Source organism: Lepidochelys olivacea, assembly GCF_965140295.1.
Source record: "Lepidochelys olivacea isolate rLepOli2 genome assembly, chromosome: 2".
Lineage (NCBI taxonomy): Eukaryota > Metazoa > Chordata > Testudines > Cheloniidae > Lepidochelys > Lepidochelys olivacea.
This window is the reverse complement of record NC_140412.1, coordinates 154,148,439-154,165,869: the sequence shown is the minus strand read 5'-3', so window position 1 is coordinate 154,165,869 and position 17,431 is coordinate 154,148,439. Positions and strand designations below refer to the sequence as shown.

General features: G+C 48.5%; 1 protein-coding gene across 2 annotated transcripts in view; it reads right to left on the bottom strand.

The window, feature by feature from the left end:
• CTNNAL1 (catenin alpha like 1) overlaps nt 1-16,730 on the bottom strand; it is a 138,566-nt gene extending 121,836 nt beyond the window's left edge. For both annotated transcript variants that reach the window (XM_084620180.1, XM_084620179.1), the window contains exon 1: nt 16,516-16,730. In XM_084620180.1, the coding sequence (XP_084476306.1) occupies nt 16,516-16,641 (126 nt within the window). In that variant the 5' untranslated portion in view covers nt 16,642-16,730. The remainder of the gene's footprint in view (nt 1-16,515) is intronic.
• Between the last annotated feature and the right edge of the window lie 701 nt (nt 16,731-17,431).

Here is a 17,431-nt window from a genome sequence, read left to right as displayed (position 1 = left end):
TTTCCCGACAGCCAGGAACTGTTTCTCACCCTAGACCTGGAGCCAGTACCCCCCGAACCCACCCAAGGCTGCCTCCTGGACCCAGCAGGCGGAGAAGGGACCTCTGGTGAGTGTACCTTTTAAAATGCTATACATGGTTTAAAAGCAAGCATGTGAAAGGATTACTTTGCCCTGGCATTTGCGGTTCTCCTAGATGTAGTCCTAAAGCCTTTGCAAAAGGTTTCTGGGGAGGGCAGCCTTATTGCGTCCTTCATGGTAGGACACTTTACCACTCCAGGCCAGTAACACGTACTCGGGAATCACTGTAGAACAAAGCATTGCAGTGTATGTTTGCTGGCATTCAACCAAAATCCGTTCTTTTTCTCTGTGTTATCCTCAGGAGAGTGAGATATAATTCATGGTCACCTGGTTGAAAGAGAGTGCTTTTCTTCAGGGACACTCAGAGGTGCCCGTTCCTGCTGTGCTGTTTGCCTGTGGCTGAACAGAAATGTTCGCCGCTGTTAGCCACAGGGAGGGGGGAAGGTTGAGGGGGTAGTCACGCGGTGGGAGGAGGCAAAATGCGACCTTGTAACGAAAGCACATGTGCTATGTATGTAATGTTAACAGCAAGGTTTACCCTGAAAGAGTGTAGCCACTGTTTTATAAAATGGGTCTTTTTAAAATACCGCTGTCCCTTTTTTTTTCTCCACCAGCTGCATGTGTTTCAATGATCACAGGATCTTCTCCTTCCCAGAGGCTAGTGAAGCTTAGAAAGAAAAAAAAACGCACTCGCGATGAAATGTTCTCCGAGCTCATGCTGTCCTCCCACACTGACAGAGCACAGACGAATGCGTGGAGGCAAATAATGTCAGAGTGCAGGAAAGCACAAAATGACCGAGAGGAGAGGTGGAGGGCTGAAGAGAGTAAGTGGCGGGCTGAAGAGAGTAAGTGGCGGGCTGAAGAGAGTAAGTGGCGGGCTGAAGACAGGGCTGAAGCTCAAATGTGGCGGCAGCGTGATGAGAGGAGGCAGGATTCAATGCTGAGGCTGCTGCAGGACCAAACCAGTATGCTCCAGTGTATGGTTGAGCTGCAGCAAAGGCAGCTGGAGCACAGACTGCCACTGCTGCCCCTCTGTAACCAACCGCCCTCCTCCCCAAGTTCCATAGCCTCCACACCCAGACGCCCAAGAACGCGGTGGGGGGGCCTCCGGCCAACCAGCCACTCCACCACAGAGGATTGCCCAAAAAAAAGAAGGCTGTCATTCAATAAATTTTAAAGTTGTAAACTTTTAAAGTGCTGTGCTTAAAGTGCTGTGTGGCATTTTCCTTCCCTCCTCCACCACCCCTCCTGGGATACCTTGGTAGTCATCTCCCTATGTGTGTGATGAATGAATAACGAATGCATGAATGTGAAGCAACAATGACTTTATTGCCTCTGCAAGCGGTGATTAAAGGGAGGAGGGGAGGGTGGTTAGCTTACAGGGAAGTAGAGTGAACCAAGGGGCGGGGGGTTTCATCAAGGAGAAACAAACAGAACTTTCACAGCGTAGCCTGGCCAGTCATGAAACTGGTTTTCAAAGCTTCTCTGATGCGTACCGCGCCCTCCTGTGCTCTTCTAACCGCCCTGGTGTCTGGCTGCGCGTAACCAGCAGCTAGGCGATTTGCCTCAGCCTCCCACCCCGCCATAAACGTCTCCTCCTTACTCTCACAGATATTGTGGAGCACACAGCAAGCAGTAATAACAGTGGGAATATTGGTTTCGCTGAGGTCTAAGCGAGTCAGTAAACTGCGCCAGTGTGTAACCGACTCAGTAAACTGCGCCAGCGCGCCTTTAAACGTCCAAATGCACATTCTACCACCATTCTCTACTTGCTCAGCCTGTAGTTGAACAGCTCCTGACTACTGTCCAGGCTGCCTGTGTACGGCTTCATGAGCCATGGCATTAAGGGGTAGGCTGGGTCCCCAAGGATACATATAGGCATTTCAACATCCCCAACAGTTATTTTCTGGTCTGGGAATAAAGTCCCTTCCTGCAGCTTTTGAAACAGACCAGAGTTCCTGAAGATGCGAGCGTCATGCACCTTTCCCGGCCATCCCACGTTGATCTTGGGGAAACGTCCCTTGTGATCCACCAGAGCTTGCAGCACTATCGAAAAGTACCCCTTGCGGTTTATGTACTCAGCGGCTTGGTGCTCCGGTGCCAAGATAGGGATATGGGTTCCGTCTATAGCCCCACCACAGTTAGGGAATCCCATTGCAGCAAAGCCATCCACTATGACCTGCACATTTCCCAGGGTCACTACCCTTGATATCAGCAGATCTTTGATTGCGTGAGCTACTTGCATCACAGCAGCCCCCACAGTAGATTTGCCCACTCCAAACTGATTCCCAACTGACCGGTAGCTGTCTGGCGTTGCAAGCTTCCACAGGGCTATCGCCACTCGCTTCTCAACTGTGAGGGCTGCTCTCATCCTGGTATTCATGCGCTTCAGGGCAGGGGAAAGCAAGTCACAAAGTTCCATGAAAGTGCCCTTATGCATGCGAAAGTTTCGCAGCCACTGGGAATCGTCCCAGACCTGCAACACTAAGCGGTCCCACCAGTCTGTGCTTGTTTCCCGAGCCCAGAATCGGCTTTCCACAGCATGAACCTGCCCCATTAGCACCATGATGCATGCATTGGCAGGGCCCATGCTTTCAGAGAAATCTGTGTCCATGTCCTGATCACTCACGGGACCGCGCTGACGTCGACTCCTCGCCCGGTATCGCGTTGCCATGTTCTGGTGCTGCATATACTGCTGGATAATGCGTGTGGTGGTTGATGTGCTCCTAATTGCCAAAATGAGCTCAGCGGCCTACATGCTTGCCTTGGTATGGCGTCCACACAGAAAAAAGGCGCGGAACGATTGTCTGCCCTTGCTCTGACGGAGGGAGGGGCGACTGATGACACGGCTTACAGGGTTGGCTTCAGGGAGCTAAAATCAACAAAGGGTGTGCCTGTACATCAAGGAGTATTTCAGGCAGGACTGCACGGAGGGTTCCAATAAGAAATGGTGCACCGAAGTTATCGTTGTTATTGGAACAAGGAGGTTAGCCTGGCCTCTGATTGATACATGGCTAGATTTACCTCGCTGCGCCTTCTCTGTGAGAGACTGCAGTGTGATCTAGACAGGGGAGGAAAATGAGTACAAAACAAATCTGGTCTATTTCTTGTTCTGACCCACTCCATCTATCCTTTACATCTTTGGCTGGCAGCAGACAGTGCAGAAGGACTGCATGCCATCCACATCTCATGGCTGCTTGGCAGAAGATGGTACAGTACGACTGCTAGCCATCTTCATCTCTTGCCTGCCTGGCATAAGATGGTACAATATGACTGCTAGCAATCCTCATCTCTTGCCTGCCTGGCAGAAGATGGTACAGTACGACTGCTAGCAGTCCGTATCGCCTGCCCGCTCACCATAAGACGGTTCAATACGACTGCAGGACTAAAGAGAATGACCTGGTCAAGTCACTCCAAATTTAGTCCCTGCGCCCATGTCTGCCCAGGCGCTCCCAGCCGACGTGGCCAGGAGCACCTCGGACACGACGAGGACGACTACCAGTCGTATTGCACCGTCTGCTGCCAGAAGGCAATGGGTTGCTGCTACTGTGCAGCAAAGCCGTACCGCGTCTGCCAGCACCCAGGAGACATAGGGTGACGGTTACCTGAGCTGGCTCCATGCTTGCCGTGGTATGGTGTCTGCACAGGTAACTCATGAAAAAAGGCGCGAAACGATTGTCTGCCCTTGCTTTCACGGAGGGAGGGAGGGAACGGGGGCCTGACGACACGTACCCAGAACCACCCGCGACAATGTTTTAGCCCCATCAGAGTGCTCCATTGTGAGTGCTCTGGACAGCACTCTCAGATGCCCGATTGTTTGCCATTGCTCTGACGCTGGGAGGGGCGCTTACAGGGTTGGCTTCAGGGAGCTAAAATCAACGAAGGGGGTGGCTTTACATCAAGGAGTATTTCAGGCAGGACTTCACAGAGGGTTCCAATAAGAAATGGTGCACCTAAGTTATCGTTGTTATTGGAACAAGGAGGTTAGCCTGGCCTCTGATTGATACATGGCTAGATTTACCTTGCTGCACCTTCTCTGTAAGTGACTGCAGTGTGATCTAGAAGAATGAGTCCCCTAGACAGGGGAGGGGGGGAAGCAAATCTGGTCTATTTCTTGTTTTGATCCACTCCATCTATCTTTTACATCTTTGGCTGGCAGCAGACGGTGCAGAAGGACTGCATGCCATCCACATCTCATGGCTGCTCGGCAGAAGATGGTACAGTACGACTGCTAGCAGTCCGTATCGCCTGCCTGCTCACCATAAGACGGTTCAATAGGACTGACTGCAGGACTAAAGAGAATGACCTGCTCAAGTCACTCCAAATTTAGTCCCTGCGCCCATGTCTGCCCAGGCGCTCCTGATCGACCTCACAGAGGCGACCAGGAGCACCTCAGACATGACGATGACGGCTACCAGTCGTACTGTACCGTCTGCTGCCACAAGGCAAGGGGTTGCTGCTACTGTGTAGCAATGCCGTACCACGTCTGCCAGCATCCAGGAGACATAGGGTGACGGTTACCTGAGCGGGCTCCATGCTTGCCGTGGTATGGCGTCTGCACAGGTAACTCAGGAAAAAAGGCGCGAAATGATTGTCTGCCCTTGCTTTCACGGGGGGAGGGAGGGTGGGAACGGGGGCCTGACGATATGTACCCAGAACCACCCGCGACAATGTTTTAGCCCCATCAGGCATTGGGATATCAACCCAGAATTCCAATGGGCAGCGGAGACTGCGGGAACTGTGGGATAGCTACCCACAGTGCAACGCTCCGGAAGTCGACGCTTGCCTCGGTACTGTGGAAGCGCTCCGCCGAGTTAATGCACTTAATGCACTTAGAGCATTTTCTGTGGGGACACACACACTCGAATATATAAAACCAATTTCAAAAAAACCGACTTCTATAAATTCGACCTAATTTCGTAGTGTAGACATACCCTAAGAATGAGTTCCACTTGAAGGCAGCAACATGAAAGGTTACAAAAAGACAGGAACATAAGATCAGGCCTGCAAGTCCACTTAGTCCAGTATCTGGTATCCAAATGTGGCGATTTCCCGATGCTTAAGAGGAAGGTGCAACAAGCCTTGCAAGACAGTGTAGTCTTGTGTCTAGAGTACTGAACTGGGACTCAGGAGATCTGTGTCCTCTTCCTGGCTCTGGCACTGGCCTGTTGTCTCAACTACAGCTCTGTGCCCAGCTTCCCCCATCGATAAAACAGGACTTACCTCCTGTTTAAAGCACTTTTGAGATGTACTTGTGAAAAGTACCATACTAGAGCTAGATGTTATTAGGCCTTCCACATTAGATCTCATCCAGATCTCTAATAGAGATCAGCGTAAGCCTTAAAGCATGAAGTTTAATATGCTTTCCAAAGTCAGTTATCCATATAAAGTAACAATTAAAAAAAAAACTTGCTAAATTCTCAGTCTCAAAGACGTCTTGTGGCAAAGAGTTCCACTGTCTAAATGTGTTGTGTGACAAAGTATTTAATTTTATCAGTTTCAAATTTGCCACATTTTAAATTTCATTGAATGTCCCCTTTCCACGTACATTATGAAATCGGAAAAACCAAAGCTCCTAATCTAGTTTCTCTACACGTTTCTTATTTTAAATACTTTTATCATGTGCCCCCTTATTCATCTGAGATAAACAATCCTACTTTTTATAGGAACTTTTACATGCCTCTAGTTATTCTTGTCAACCCTTCTCTTAACTTACTCTAGTTCTGCAATATTTTTTGAGATGCAGTGACTAGTACTGCACAAAATATTCCAGATGAGACCCCCACCACCGATTTATGTAATGGGATAATATTTTTTGTAAAATTCTCCATCCTGTACCTAATGCACAGTGGAAGGATACAGAAGGGTCATCAAGGTTCTCTTTGTTATTGGAGCAAATGGGGCTGGAGAAAATACAATATAAAGCAAGGTTCAAGATGTAGGCAGGGGTGGAACTGATCACAAGAATGAGAAATTTAAATTTCATGTTAGGGAGGCAAGAGAGCCAATGAAGGTACTCAAGAAGTGAATGAAGCTTTTTGGTAAATGCAAGAGGAAGATTTTAGCAGTTACACTTTGAAAAAAAGACTTGAAGGGAATGAAATAGCTATCAACAAGGCTGAGGAAGAAGGTATGGGATGGCTACCAAGATGGAAGATGACCAGAATGTGGACAAGGTTTTAGATACAGGGACAGGATGTGGGAATCCAGATTTTCTAAATCCTGCAGAGTAAAGAGCTATTTAGCAAGCTTTGATAAACACTTTGATCTGTAGGAGGAACAGCATATTCAAAACTAAGTCCACAGGCCAACACAACACAATCACCGGCAAACCTCTCTCATTTGAGATGTCAGCCCTGATATACAAGTCAGTTCTAAAACCAGCAATCCACAATTCGCAATTAGTTAAAATTCAAGCCACTCAGGAATTCCTCAAACGGTAAACTTTCAGAGTAGCAGCCGTGTTAGTCTGTATTCGCAAAAAGAAAAGGAGTACTAGTGGCACCTTAGACACTAACCAGTTTATTTGAGCATAAGCTTTCGTGAGCTACAGATGCATCGGATGCATCCAATGAAGTGAGCTGTAGTTCACGAAAGCTTATGCTCAAATATACTGGTTAGCCTCTAAGGTGCCACTAGTACTCCTTTTCAAACTACGAAATTGCTCTTCCAAATGTTGCTACAGCAGGCTACACATATTTAATTTCTATTTATGCAATGTTACTCAAAATGTCTTAAATTTTACCTTCAGATGTACACCAAACATCGGCAAGTTGTTTGTTCCGTAATCTGTTGAGTCACAAAGATGCTTATGAATTCTGACTTGATTCATCCAAAATATCTTCACTGAAAATTTCAACAATGAAATGTGTGATCTGTTTGTACTGACACATCCAATTCTCTGTATCCGTGGTCCTCAACCTATTTATCATTGTGGGCCGCAGGTCGAGAACCACCTGCTAAAACTCCACACACCCCTATGCCCAGTACCCCTCGCCCAGAGGCTCCCCCCACAGAGTGGGGCCAGGACCCCTGCTACAAGGCCAAGAGCAGAGTCCTGGGCGCAGGGGCGGCAGCCATGACCCCAGGCATGGGGCCAGGAGTGGAGCTCCACATAAAAACTGGAGGTGCTGCAGCACCCCTGCAAATCCGTAGTTCATGTGCCTGTTCTGCCCAGATCCCCCTCCCCCCCAAACCTCCCAGAGACTCTCGCTCCCACACCCTGCTGCTGGCAGGAGTGCTCCAGCTGAGCTGCCTGATGCTGTCTCCCCCTCAGCCAGCCCCCACCCCAAGCCAGACCAGAGAGCAAATTTTGAATTGTTTTTAGCACACAGCTGGGCCGCAGCTGTGTGCTCTTTGGGCCGCATGCAGCCCACGGGTCAAGAATCACTGCTCTATATAATGGGCAACCTCAAGCCCACCAACTAACTTCAGTATGGGCCTGACCCAAAGGCTGACTAATTGAAAGACTCCATCTTAGGCCACGTCTACACCAACACTTATGTCAGCAAAACTTATGTCACTCAGAGGGTGAAAAAAAAAAAAAACCACCCGCCTAAGCAACATAAGTTTGGCTGGCATAAGCGGTAGTCTGCACAGCGCTATGTCAGCAGGAGAGCTCTTTTCCGCCGACACAGCTACTGCTGCTCGTGAAGGTGGTTTTATTATTTATTTATTATTATGTTGACGGGAGAGCTCTCTTCCGTCGGCGTGGAGCAGCTACACAAGAGATCTAACAGTGGCACATTAAAGATGTTTCTGTTTGCCAGAGTAGATTAATGTGAATCATCATGTGACAAGGTGCAACTCACCACTGCAGTGCCTCTTGCTGGCTATCCCAGGAATTAGCTCTGCTAGCAGTGCACTCTCTTCTGGCGGTGTCTTGCTGTCGTCACTTCTGCTCCACGACCCATGTCACCCCCAGGACCTTCCGACTGTGTCACACTGTTCTCCCCCCTTCCAGGGGAACTGCAGTCCACTGTCCAGCCATTTCCCTCAGTAGCAACTGCAGCCAATTATCAGGCCACTTCATCAGTGGCGGGACGGGGGAAGGAACCGAGCCCACCTACTACTCCGGGTCCTGGCCCAGGGACCCTATAGATGGCCACCACTTGCTACGTCCCCTCCAACTCTTCAGTTCATTTCCCTAGGCCACTTCCTCACAGCTCCCCAGCAACCTATTCGCCCTTGCCTCAGACTCTCAGCCTGCGAATCCCTGCAGCCACCCAGGAGCAGTCTTTAGCTCCCCGCAGTTGCTGCTAGCAGCACTGCTCTGTCCAGGGTGCTGGCAATCCTTCCTCCTGCTAGGAGCCTGACCTTCCCTCCTCGAGCGCCAGGCAGCTACTGAAGCTGCTCTGCCTTGCAGCTCTTCTTAAATGGACCTGCCGGGCCCTGATTGGCTGCCTCTGCACAGCCTCCCTAGGGCTCTATTAACCCCTTAGAGTCCAGTGCGGGGCAAGTGTCCCATCACACATCAATTTAATCATTATATAAATCAGCAAGCAGGAAACCTTGATTTAAATAAATTGCTTTTCTTCTTGTTTTGCATTTTTACTTTTCAGTTATCCTCCTAAAGAAAAATTGATACTTATTGTACAGTAACCATTAAGATATGTTGATTTGCAACTAAATATAGCCTTTACACTAAATTTGATACTTTTTTTCATAACCAGAAGAATACACTGTATCAATATGCATTTATTTAAGCAACTGAACAGCTTACTATGTCTTTAGACTACTAATTTTTATTTTTTAATATTAGAAAATGAACAAATTTGTATTTATGATTTGTGCCAAGCTCTATAGATGGGCACTGAAGTTTCATAAATAAAAAAAACAGTGTTTATTTTAAGTTGAACCTACTTTGTGTCCTGAATACGCAAGAATAACACACATCCGTTTAAAACTGATTATACAAAGGAACTATTAGCTGTAGCTAATGAATTAAAACAAATGATTGTTTTTAGTTAGCATGTCCTTGAAGATTTTAGAACTAGTGGGTCTCATTCTCTCATACCTTGTTTTTATTCATACACTGGAAAAGGAAAACAAGCTTTCCTGCTGGTCCAACTCTTAACTGGTTTCTTAAACTTGAATGAATTAGTCTTTAAACTGAACTAGTTGAATAAACTGAAAAGAAGAAAATATTCTCTCTGCATCTGCAGAAGAGACTACTTCAGTCAAAAACTGGTTTAGCACTTCAACACACTCTGGCTTCAGGTGGTTAGCTAGTAACTTCCACCAGTTCAGTGGTTCAACATTCAAACTTCAGCAGCAAACATGTACTGCTTAATATTTTTATTTAAATAATTGTAAGAGAATACAGTAAATCTAGTCCTTAATGCAGGTTGTCCATTTCAAATAGATGTGTAAGACCTAAAAAATTAAATTCAAAAAATGTTATTTTTAAAAAAAAAAATTTAAATCCACCCTGCTTTGTTCTCCTGGCTCCATTCATGCCAGAAAAAGAATATAAGAACCTAAGAATGGAAATACTGGGTCAGACCAAAGGTCCAATCTAGCCCAGTATCCTGTCTTCCGACAGTGGCCAATGCCAGGTACACAAGGGGAAATGAAAAAAAAAAAAAAAACAAACAGGTAATCATCAAGTGATCCACCCCCTATCGTCCATTCCCAACTTCTGGCAAACAGAGGTTAGGGACTGTCATAAATATAAAGGAAAGGGTAACCACCTTTCTATATACAATGCTATAAAATCCCTCATGGCCAGAGGCAACATCCTGTTACATGTAAAGGGTTAAGAAGCTCAGCTAACCTGGCTGGTACCTGACCCAGAGGACCAATAAGGGAACAAGATACTTTCAAATCTTTTGGGGGGTGCGGGGGGATGGCTTTTGTTTGTGCTCTTTGTTTACGTGTTTGTTCTCTCTTGGGACTCAGAGAGGCCAGACAGAAATCCATCTTCTCCAACCCATCCTAATCCAAGTCTCCAATATTGTAACCAGGATAGGGAAACCAGGCAAGGCAGATTAGTTTATCTTTTGTTTTATGTGAATTTTCCTTGTGTTAAGAGAGAGGTTTATTCTTGTTTTCTGTAACTTTAAGGTTTTGCCCAGAGGGGGATCCTCTGTGTTTTGACTCTGAATACCCTGTGAAATATTTTCCATCCTGATTTTACAGAGGTGATTCTTTTACTTTTTCTTTAATTAAAATTCTTCTTTTAAGAACCTGATTGATTTTTCATTGTTCTTAAGATCCAAGGGTTTGAGTCTGTTCACCTGTACAAATTGGTGAGGATTCTTATCAAGGCTTCCCCAGAAAAGGGGGTGTAGGGCTTAGGGGGAAGACGTCTCCAAGTGGTCTCTTTTCCTGTTTTGTTTAAAAACGCTTGGTGGTGGTAGCATACTGTTCAAGGACAAGGCAAAGTTTGTACCTTGGGGAAGTTTTTAACCTAAGCTGGTAAGAATAAGCTTAGGGTGTCTTTCATGCAGGTCCCCACATCTGTACCCTAGAGTTCAGAGTGGGGAAGGAACCCTGACAGGGACACCATCCCTGCCCATCCTGGCTAATAGCCATTGATAGGGTACAGATGTGGGGACCTCCATGAACTTTGTATTGCGAGTTGTTGGACCTTACTGTGAATTTTAGGTACTTCTTGGGGGCCAGGTGTACAGTATGTGGAAGTACACATCCTGTAAGTCAAGAGCCACAAACCAGTCTCGAGCCTACAGAAATAGAGCAATGGAGGTTAGGTGTTACTATCCTTAATCCGAGGTGACACGTGTATTTGTTCAGTCTTCTGAAATAAGACAAAAAGACCCTAATTCTTCAGATAAGGGTTAGAAGCCTCTTCACCTGTTCCCCGGCGATAACATTTCTACAGGTCCCAGGTGAAACAGACAGAAGTGGCATCATTGCAAGAGGGTCTTGTTGAAAAGGGTCCTGAAAGGAGACAGGGAAGGGCTATGGGATGGGCATAGTGAACAGAACTGTGCAGGACAGGCTTGAGAAACAATGTCTAATGCCTATTCATTGGCTGTGACAGTCACCCAGACCCTGTGGAATGGGGCAAGGCAGCTCCCAGCCTCTGGCTGACACTTTTGTGGATCCCAAAACAGCCATCAAATCTGCTGCCACTGAGAGAGTGCCACGTTGGTCAAGGAGTGGAATCCCCCTGAGTAACTAGGTTTAGTTTGTTCATCTTTCCTCTAGTTAAGAGTATCAGTCCCCAAAAAGGCAAGTCCTCTAAAGCAGCCTGTACTTTGTGTGGTTTACATGATGCCTGGAGCCAGCAGGCTCATCTCTTAGTGATGGCTATGTCCATCAGCCCTGTAGCTGTATCAGGTGATAGCCCTGGCCACCTGCAGCAATATTTTCACGACTGTCTGCTTCTTCCTGGTGATCTTTCTCTCCCTCAAAAGGTAATTGTAGTTGGCCATTTGCAATCCAAAGCCACAGTGAGGCTGACGAACATGCCTTTTGCCCAAATAGATCTAACTTCTTGGAGTCCTTCTCCATAGGTGTGCCTTTAGTAGACTTCAGTGTCTTTTGTGCAGCAGATACAACAAAGGACTCTGGATTTGGATGGGTGTAAAAGTGTTCAAAATCTTGTGTGGCACCTGATAACTTCGCCGCATAACTTCGACACAGGAGGTGAAAGGAAGGGCTTCCAGGGTTTGCAACTCTTTGGTCAGAATCACTCTCTTTATTAACAAAGGGATCTTTGATATCCATCTGATGACACTGGTTAATTCTAAGAGCTAATGAAACTTCTCCTGCATGAATGTACCTTCAATGACCAGATTCCCTGCATTTTGACAGATGAGGTCCCGGAAGGCTTTAAAATCACTTATCACCAGGGCAGGTGCTAGTGTTACTGCTTTGTCTGGCAAAGAAGAGGATTTCTTGGTAGGGGACAAGGGTTGCTGCTGTCTCTTTACTTTCTTCTGTTCCTTTGGGCTCATTTTCAGCTTCAGTTTGAGTGGCCTGGCCAGGATGCAAGATTTTTTTTTCTAAACATGCAGTAGGGTGATCTGCTTCTCCACACATGGCAGGAGGGTCCCCTGTAAGGTCAAGGTGGCAAGCCAAATGAGTAGTGGCCTGGCTGAGATGGGACAGCCCAACACCACTCCCACACCAGATGGGACAGCACTGTGATCCTAAGGAGGGTATTGGGGAGCCTCTGTTCATTCTTAAATGGCAGGGGGGAGGGATTTCTACCTGATGTTAATAAGGAGGAATGGGCCTCCTCACTGAAGGGCAGTGCTGAGGAATGTATGAGGCCAGTACCAGATCTGAGGCCAGCTGCCTCTTCAGCACTGGGAATATTTCTGGAAGAAGTATGGATGCCTCAACATATCTGAAGTTCTTGCTTGGCTCCATTACAGGCACTGGTATGGTGCTGGTTCTTTCATTCTGCCCAACTGTTTAGGGGCTTTGCCCTTGGAGGAGTGATTTACCATGTCCCCCTCCAGAGTTCTCTCTATATGCTTGATCTAACTACACAATCAGTGTCCCGTTTATGAGCAGATGCAGTTGCTGGCTTTGCTACGTGCAGCACTGGTGCAATTAGTGTGGAGAAGGAGTCATCAGCACTGGGACTACAAGTGCTGGGACTGTCAATGTCAAGGCTATTGGCACAGAGGTCTCATGCACCAGGGACTTTGACAATACTGAAGTGGTTGGCATTAATGTTGCTGGCTCTGCCAGAGCCTTCCTCACTTTCTTTCCACTGCATAAAAAGAGTGCTCGGAGGGAGCGCTGGCCGACACTGGTTAATCCAGTCTCACTTTAGTCAGATCCAAAGATGACTGGTATGAAATGACCCACAGGGATTGCTCAAATAAATGCATCTTGAGCCATATGTCCCTGGATCTGCCGAAGGGCTTGCACCACAGAGCACTTATAAGGGTTGCGGCTGTCTCATAGGCAGAAGAGGCATTATTTGTGTGTATCCTTGATGGAAATCAGTCCATCACAGGATGAGCAGGGTTTGAACCCTGAAGAATTGCACTCTCCCATGAGATATGGCAGTTAGGAAGAACTGCAGCACCTCATTCCACTGTTATACAGAGGGGGCATACAATCAATTTTTTAAAATGTCTTATGAGAAAAAAGTGAGGCTAGATTTCACACCAAATAAGCTGTAAAAGCCTGGTTTACGGTCTCTGAAGAAAGTACTGGGTCGGACATAACCTGAATTCTGTCTTGCTGCCATGAGAGGTAAAAGAAAACTGAGGGAGAATCACGGCTATGCTCCATGTTTTATGCCTTTGCAAGAGACCACAATAAGGCACAGGGTGAACACATGCCTCCAACAAAAACTACTAGTGAAAAAAAATCTAATCTCATGCATGAGGTGCACACGCACCTACAGTGGGATCCATGCTGACACATACTTGAAGTAGCAGCTCTGTTTCTGCAGAAGCTAACAGTTGCTCAAGAAAAATTTCTACTTGCCCTGAGGTAGTAAATTTTTCAATCCCTGTTTAAAAGCATCACTCCTAAACTGCCTGCTCTAAGATGTACACCATGCTATTATGTTAAATTTACTTCCTAGGGTGTGGAGGTCTGAATAGCAGAGGGGAAAGTCTGAGGAATATACTTAAAACAATCTTTACAGTGAAAACTAAAGTTTTATTTTGTCAGGTTTTGATTAGTAAACAAACAAAAAAGTAAAACATAAAACCAGTTGCTACACTTTAAAAGGACGCTGTCAAGCAAGATATTTAGGCGTGCAAGTGTTGTAAAAACTTACTATTTAAGATGTTAAGAAATATTTCCATTAATTCTTTAATACTAATGGCAGCTGGTTTAACTTGAACAAATAAGAATTCCTCTACACTGCTGGCAACATTTCAACACTTAGGGTTCTTTTCATGCAAAATTCCACCAATTACATAAAAGTATGACTAAAAATCACTTTAGGCAAAGAGGTACAAAAGGTCATGTGGATTCTTAAAATTAAAATTAATTTTAGCCAGATTTTATAGCGCAAGTCAATTAGGAACAGGTTTAACACAAAACAAGAGATTGTCTGCAGAGCCTTTTGCACTGGTTTAAAAACGGAGTTAGTAAACCAGTATAATGTGTGTTTACATAAGGCTTTATTGAAGGAAAATCTGAAAGTTAAATTGATCAGACAATAGTCTGTTGTTTCCTGGAAATTTCTACTACATGCATCTGAAGTGGGTATTCACCCACGAAAGCTTATGCTCCAATACATCTGTTAGTCTAAAGGTGCCACAGGACTCTTTGCCACCGTTTCCTTTTTGTTTCTCTCTGTTGCAATAATAAAGCAATTCTGAAAAATTGTGCTTACAGGATGCTTGTGGAGCTCATAAGGATTTTTTTTTAAAAACTATAATTTGACCTGACCAAAGTATTTTTAAAAAACTGACAAAGTAGTGAGAAAACTCCTATATTATATGAATCTTGCAGAATTAACCAAAAAATAATGCAGAGGGAAGACAGCATGGCAGACAGCGAGACACACCCTGTGTGTGGGAGAGAGAGATGCGCATTTCCCCTTTCAGTATACTGACACCACTTTTAAGTACACTAACTCCCCACTTAAAGTCGTCCTGGTTAACACTGCTTCCTTGTTACATTGCTGCTCAATTAGGGAACATGCTCATTTAAAGTTATGCAATGCTCCCTGATGATGTCTTGGCAGCCGCCTGCTTTGTCCACTGCTTGCAAGATGAGCAGACCATTGGAGCCAGCTGGTGGGGGCTTGGAACCAGGGTGGATCAGCAGCCCCCCCTCAGCTCCCCTAAGTTCCCAGTGCGCCAGCAGCCCAGCAGGCTATCAATTGCCAGGCAGTTCAGCTGTCCCTCTCCCCACTGCCATGCGCTGCTCCTGCCCTCTGCCTTGGAGCAGCTCCCCGGAGCCTCCTGCTTGCTGGGGGAAGGGAGGGAGGCTAATGTCAGGGTGTCTCCCCTCCCCCGTGCTCTTGCAGGCCGCTTACCCTTTCTCCATAGAGCAGGGTGGGACACAAAACAGGACTCAGGAAACTTCCTGGTAGCAGCTGCTGTGATCTCAGCTTGCTGATTAACTTAACAAGGTACTTACCGTACATTGGATACGGCAGTAAAGTTTAGTACGAAGACCGAACTACAGCATTGCCAGTTCTCACTCATGTCCACTATTCCATGCAACTTTTCAAAATAATGTTGTTGTACACAATACATCTATTCTAAGTTTTCTAAGTCATCAAAGTTACTGGTTTTCTTGAAAAAAGAAAAGGAGTACTTGTGGCACCTTACAGACTAACCAATCGTGTAGCTCACGAAAGCTCATGCTCAAATAAATTGGTTAGTCTCTAAGGTGCCACAAGTACTCCTTTTCTTTTTGCGAATACAGACTAACAGGGCTGTTACCTGAACTGTTATCTGAAACCTGATTTTCTTGAAAGTTATTTTCACATACAGTGGACCTATATAACCAGTGCATAAAAAGCCCCTCAAATTCACTTCATACCCACCAACCCAGAAGTCTACAAAGCCAAAAGTTATTTTCAACGCACAGATAGCACTGTACACAATGTGCATATTGACTTCCTGTGCCTTTTAAAAACGTAGTTGCTAAGTACTATCTTGGACGTGATGAGAACACACATTCAGGCAACATTAAAGGTCACAGCACGCAAGCACTTACTACTGAGCCCGGTGTTTACCACCGTGAATAATTCCACTGAAGTTAATCCAACTCTCGGCAGCATTACAAACAGCATGTTTGTTCAGCATGTTCAGCTCCCACAGTTGGACGGTGGAACACAAAAACACCAGCTAGTTGAAACGGTCCTGTTCCCGAAGCCACTCTAATTGCTCCGCTGTATACGTAGCCGCACGAAGTCACATCTTTTCACAATCTCGGAGGTTGTGCACGTTGCCAATGCAGCGTAAATGAACGATACCAAGGGAGCTCCCCGCGCACCCTGACTTTGTACTTTACATTGACAACTTCGCGGTTCCAGCCTGCCAGGGCTGAACCTCTCTGGGTGCAGCGCGGCGGCTCCGCGCAGCCCTTATGTAACCCGCCACCCCGCACGCACGCAGGGCACAGGCTCAGATTCGTAACGCCACGGGAGCGTTGGAAACCCCTCGCCCGGCCGCCCCCCTTTGTGGCGGGGAGCAGGTGGCGCCCGGCCCTGGCACGCAGAGGGGGAGCTGGGGGGCCCGGGCGCCCGCCCCGCGGGCTCCGCAGGATCGTGCCAAGGGCGAGCGGGGAAGTTACGGACCCCGGAGGCCGGGGAGAGGCGGCCCGGCCGCAAAGCAGCGCGGGGATGCTGCCCGGGCGGGCCAGCCCCGCTTCCCTGGAGCCCGAGCCGGGGGCACCGCGGTCCCCTCCCGCCCGGGCACACGAGCCGCGGGGCCGCTCGCACAAACTTCTCCGGGCCGCGGGGAACCCGCCCGGCCCCGTCACACGCGGCGGCCGCGACCCCCGGGCCGGCCCGCGCGGAGCCGGGATTTCTACCTGCGACACCAGCGGGACCAGCGTCTGCTCCACCGAGCGCGTGCGGATCTCCAGCGCCGCCTCCGCGCCCAGCCCCGCGGACGAGGAGGAGGAGACGCCGCTGCTGCTGCACGGGGACGTGGCCATGGCGGGAGCCGCAGCCGGACCGGCCCCGCGGCGGCGCCTCTCCCGGCCCGCAGCGCGCTCGTCTCCCGCCGACACCGCTGCGGCCCCGGAGCCCGCCCCCGCCCCGAGCCCCGCCCCCCTGGCCCGCCCCTGCCCGCCCGAGTCGGGGGCCGGGCAGGAGCCGCGCGGGCTGCGCACATCGCCCCCCAGCGGGGCCGGGCCGCAGCCGGCGCGCAAACACCTGCCCTCGGCCCGGGACGCAGCCCCCGCTGAGGGGCACGTCCCCTCGGCCTGTCGGGCTCTCCCGCGCCCCCGGCGATAGCTGCCTCCAGCCCCGGCGCGCCACGGCCGCCGGAGCCTCCGCACGTTTGCCTACGCTGGCCCCTGGGAAACAACAAACCCAGTCACCGCTCCCGCGCTCCTGCTCCTCGCGCTGACAGGATTTGAGAACAGGACACTCCAGCCGTCCCCTCTGCGTGCTGCACGCCTGCCATCCCGGCTCTCCTGCGCCCTAGCTGCCCCCAATCAGCTCTCCCCCGGCCTTGCACCGCGCCGGTCTCCCACACCGCACGTTCCCCCCCGTGCCTTGAACTTCTCCGGGCAGGGCGGGAGCTCCCCTTCAGCGCCGCGTGCCAGTTCTCCTCCTCCTCCTCCTCCTCCTCCTCAGCCAGCCAGGCCCATCTCCCCGCAGCTGCAAACCTGGCTGCCCAGAAAGCAGGGAGGTTGTTAGAGGTCAAGCTTTGCTGCTCCCTCAACCACTTAGGAGACTCTCTGCCTCCTCTTTTTACATATAGGGGCCAGTGAACAGCTG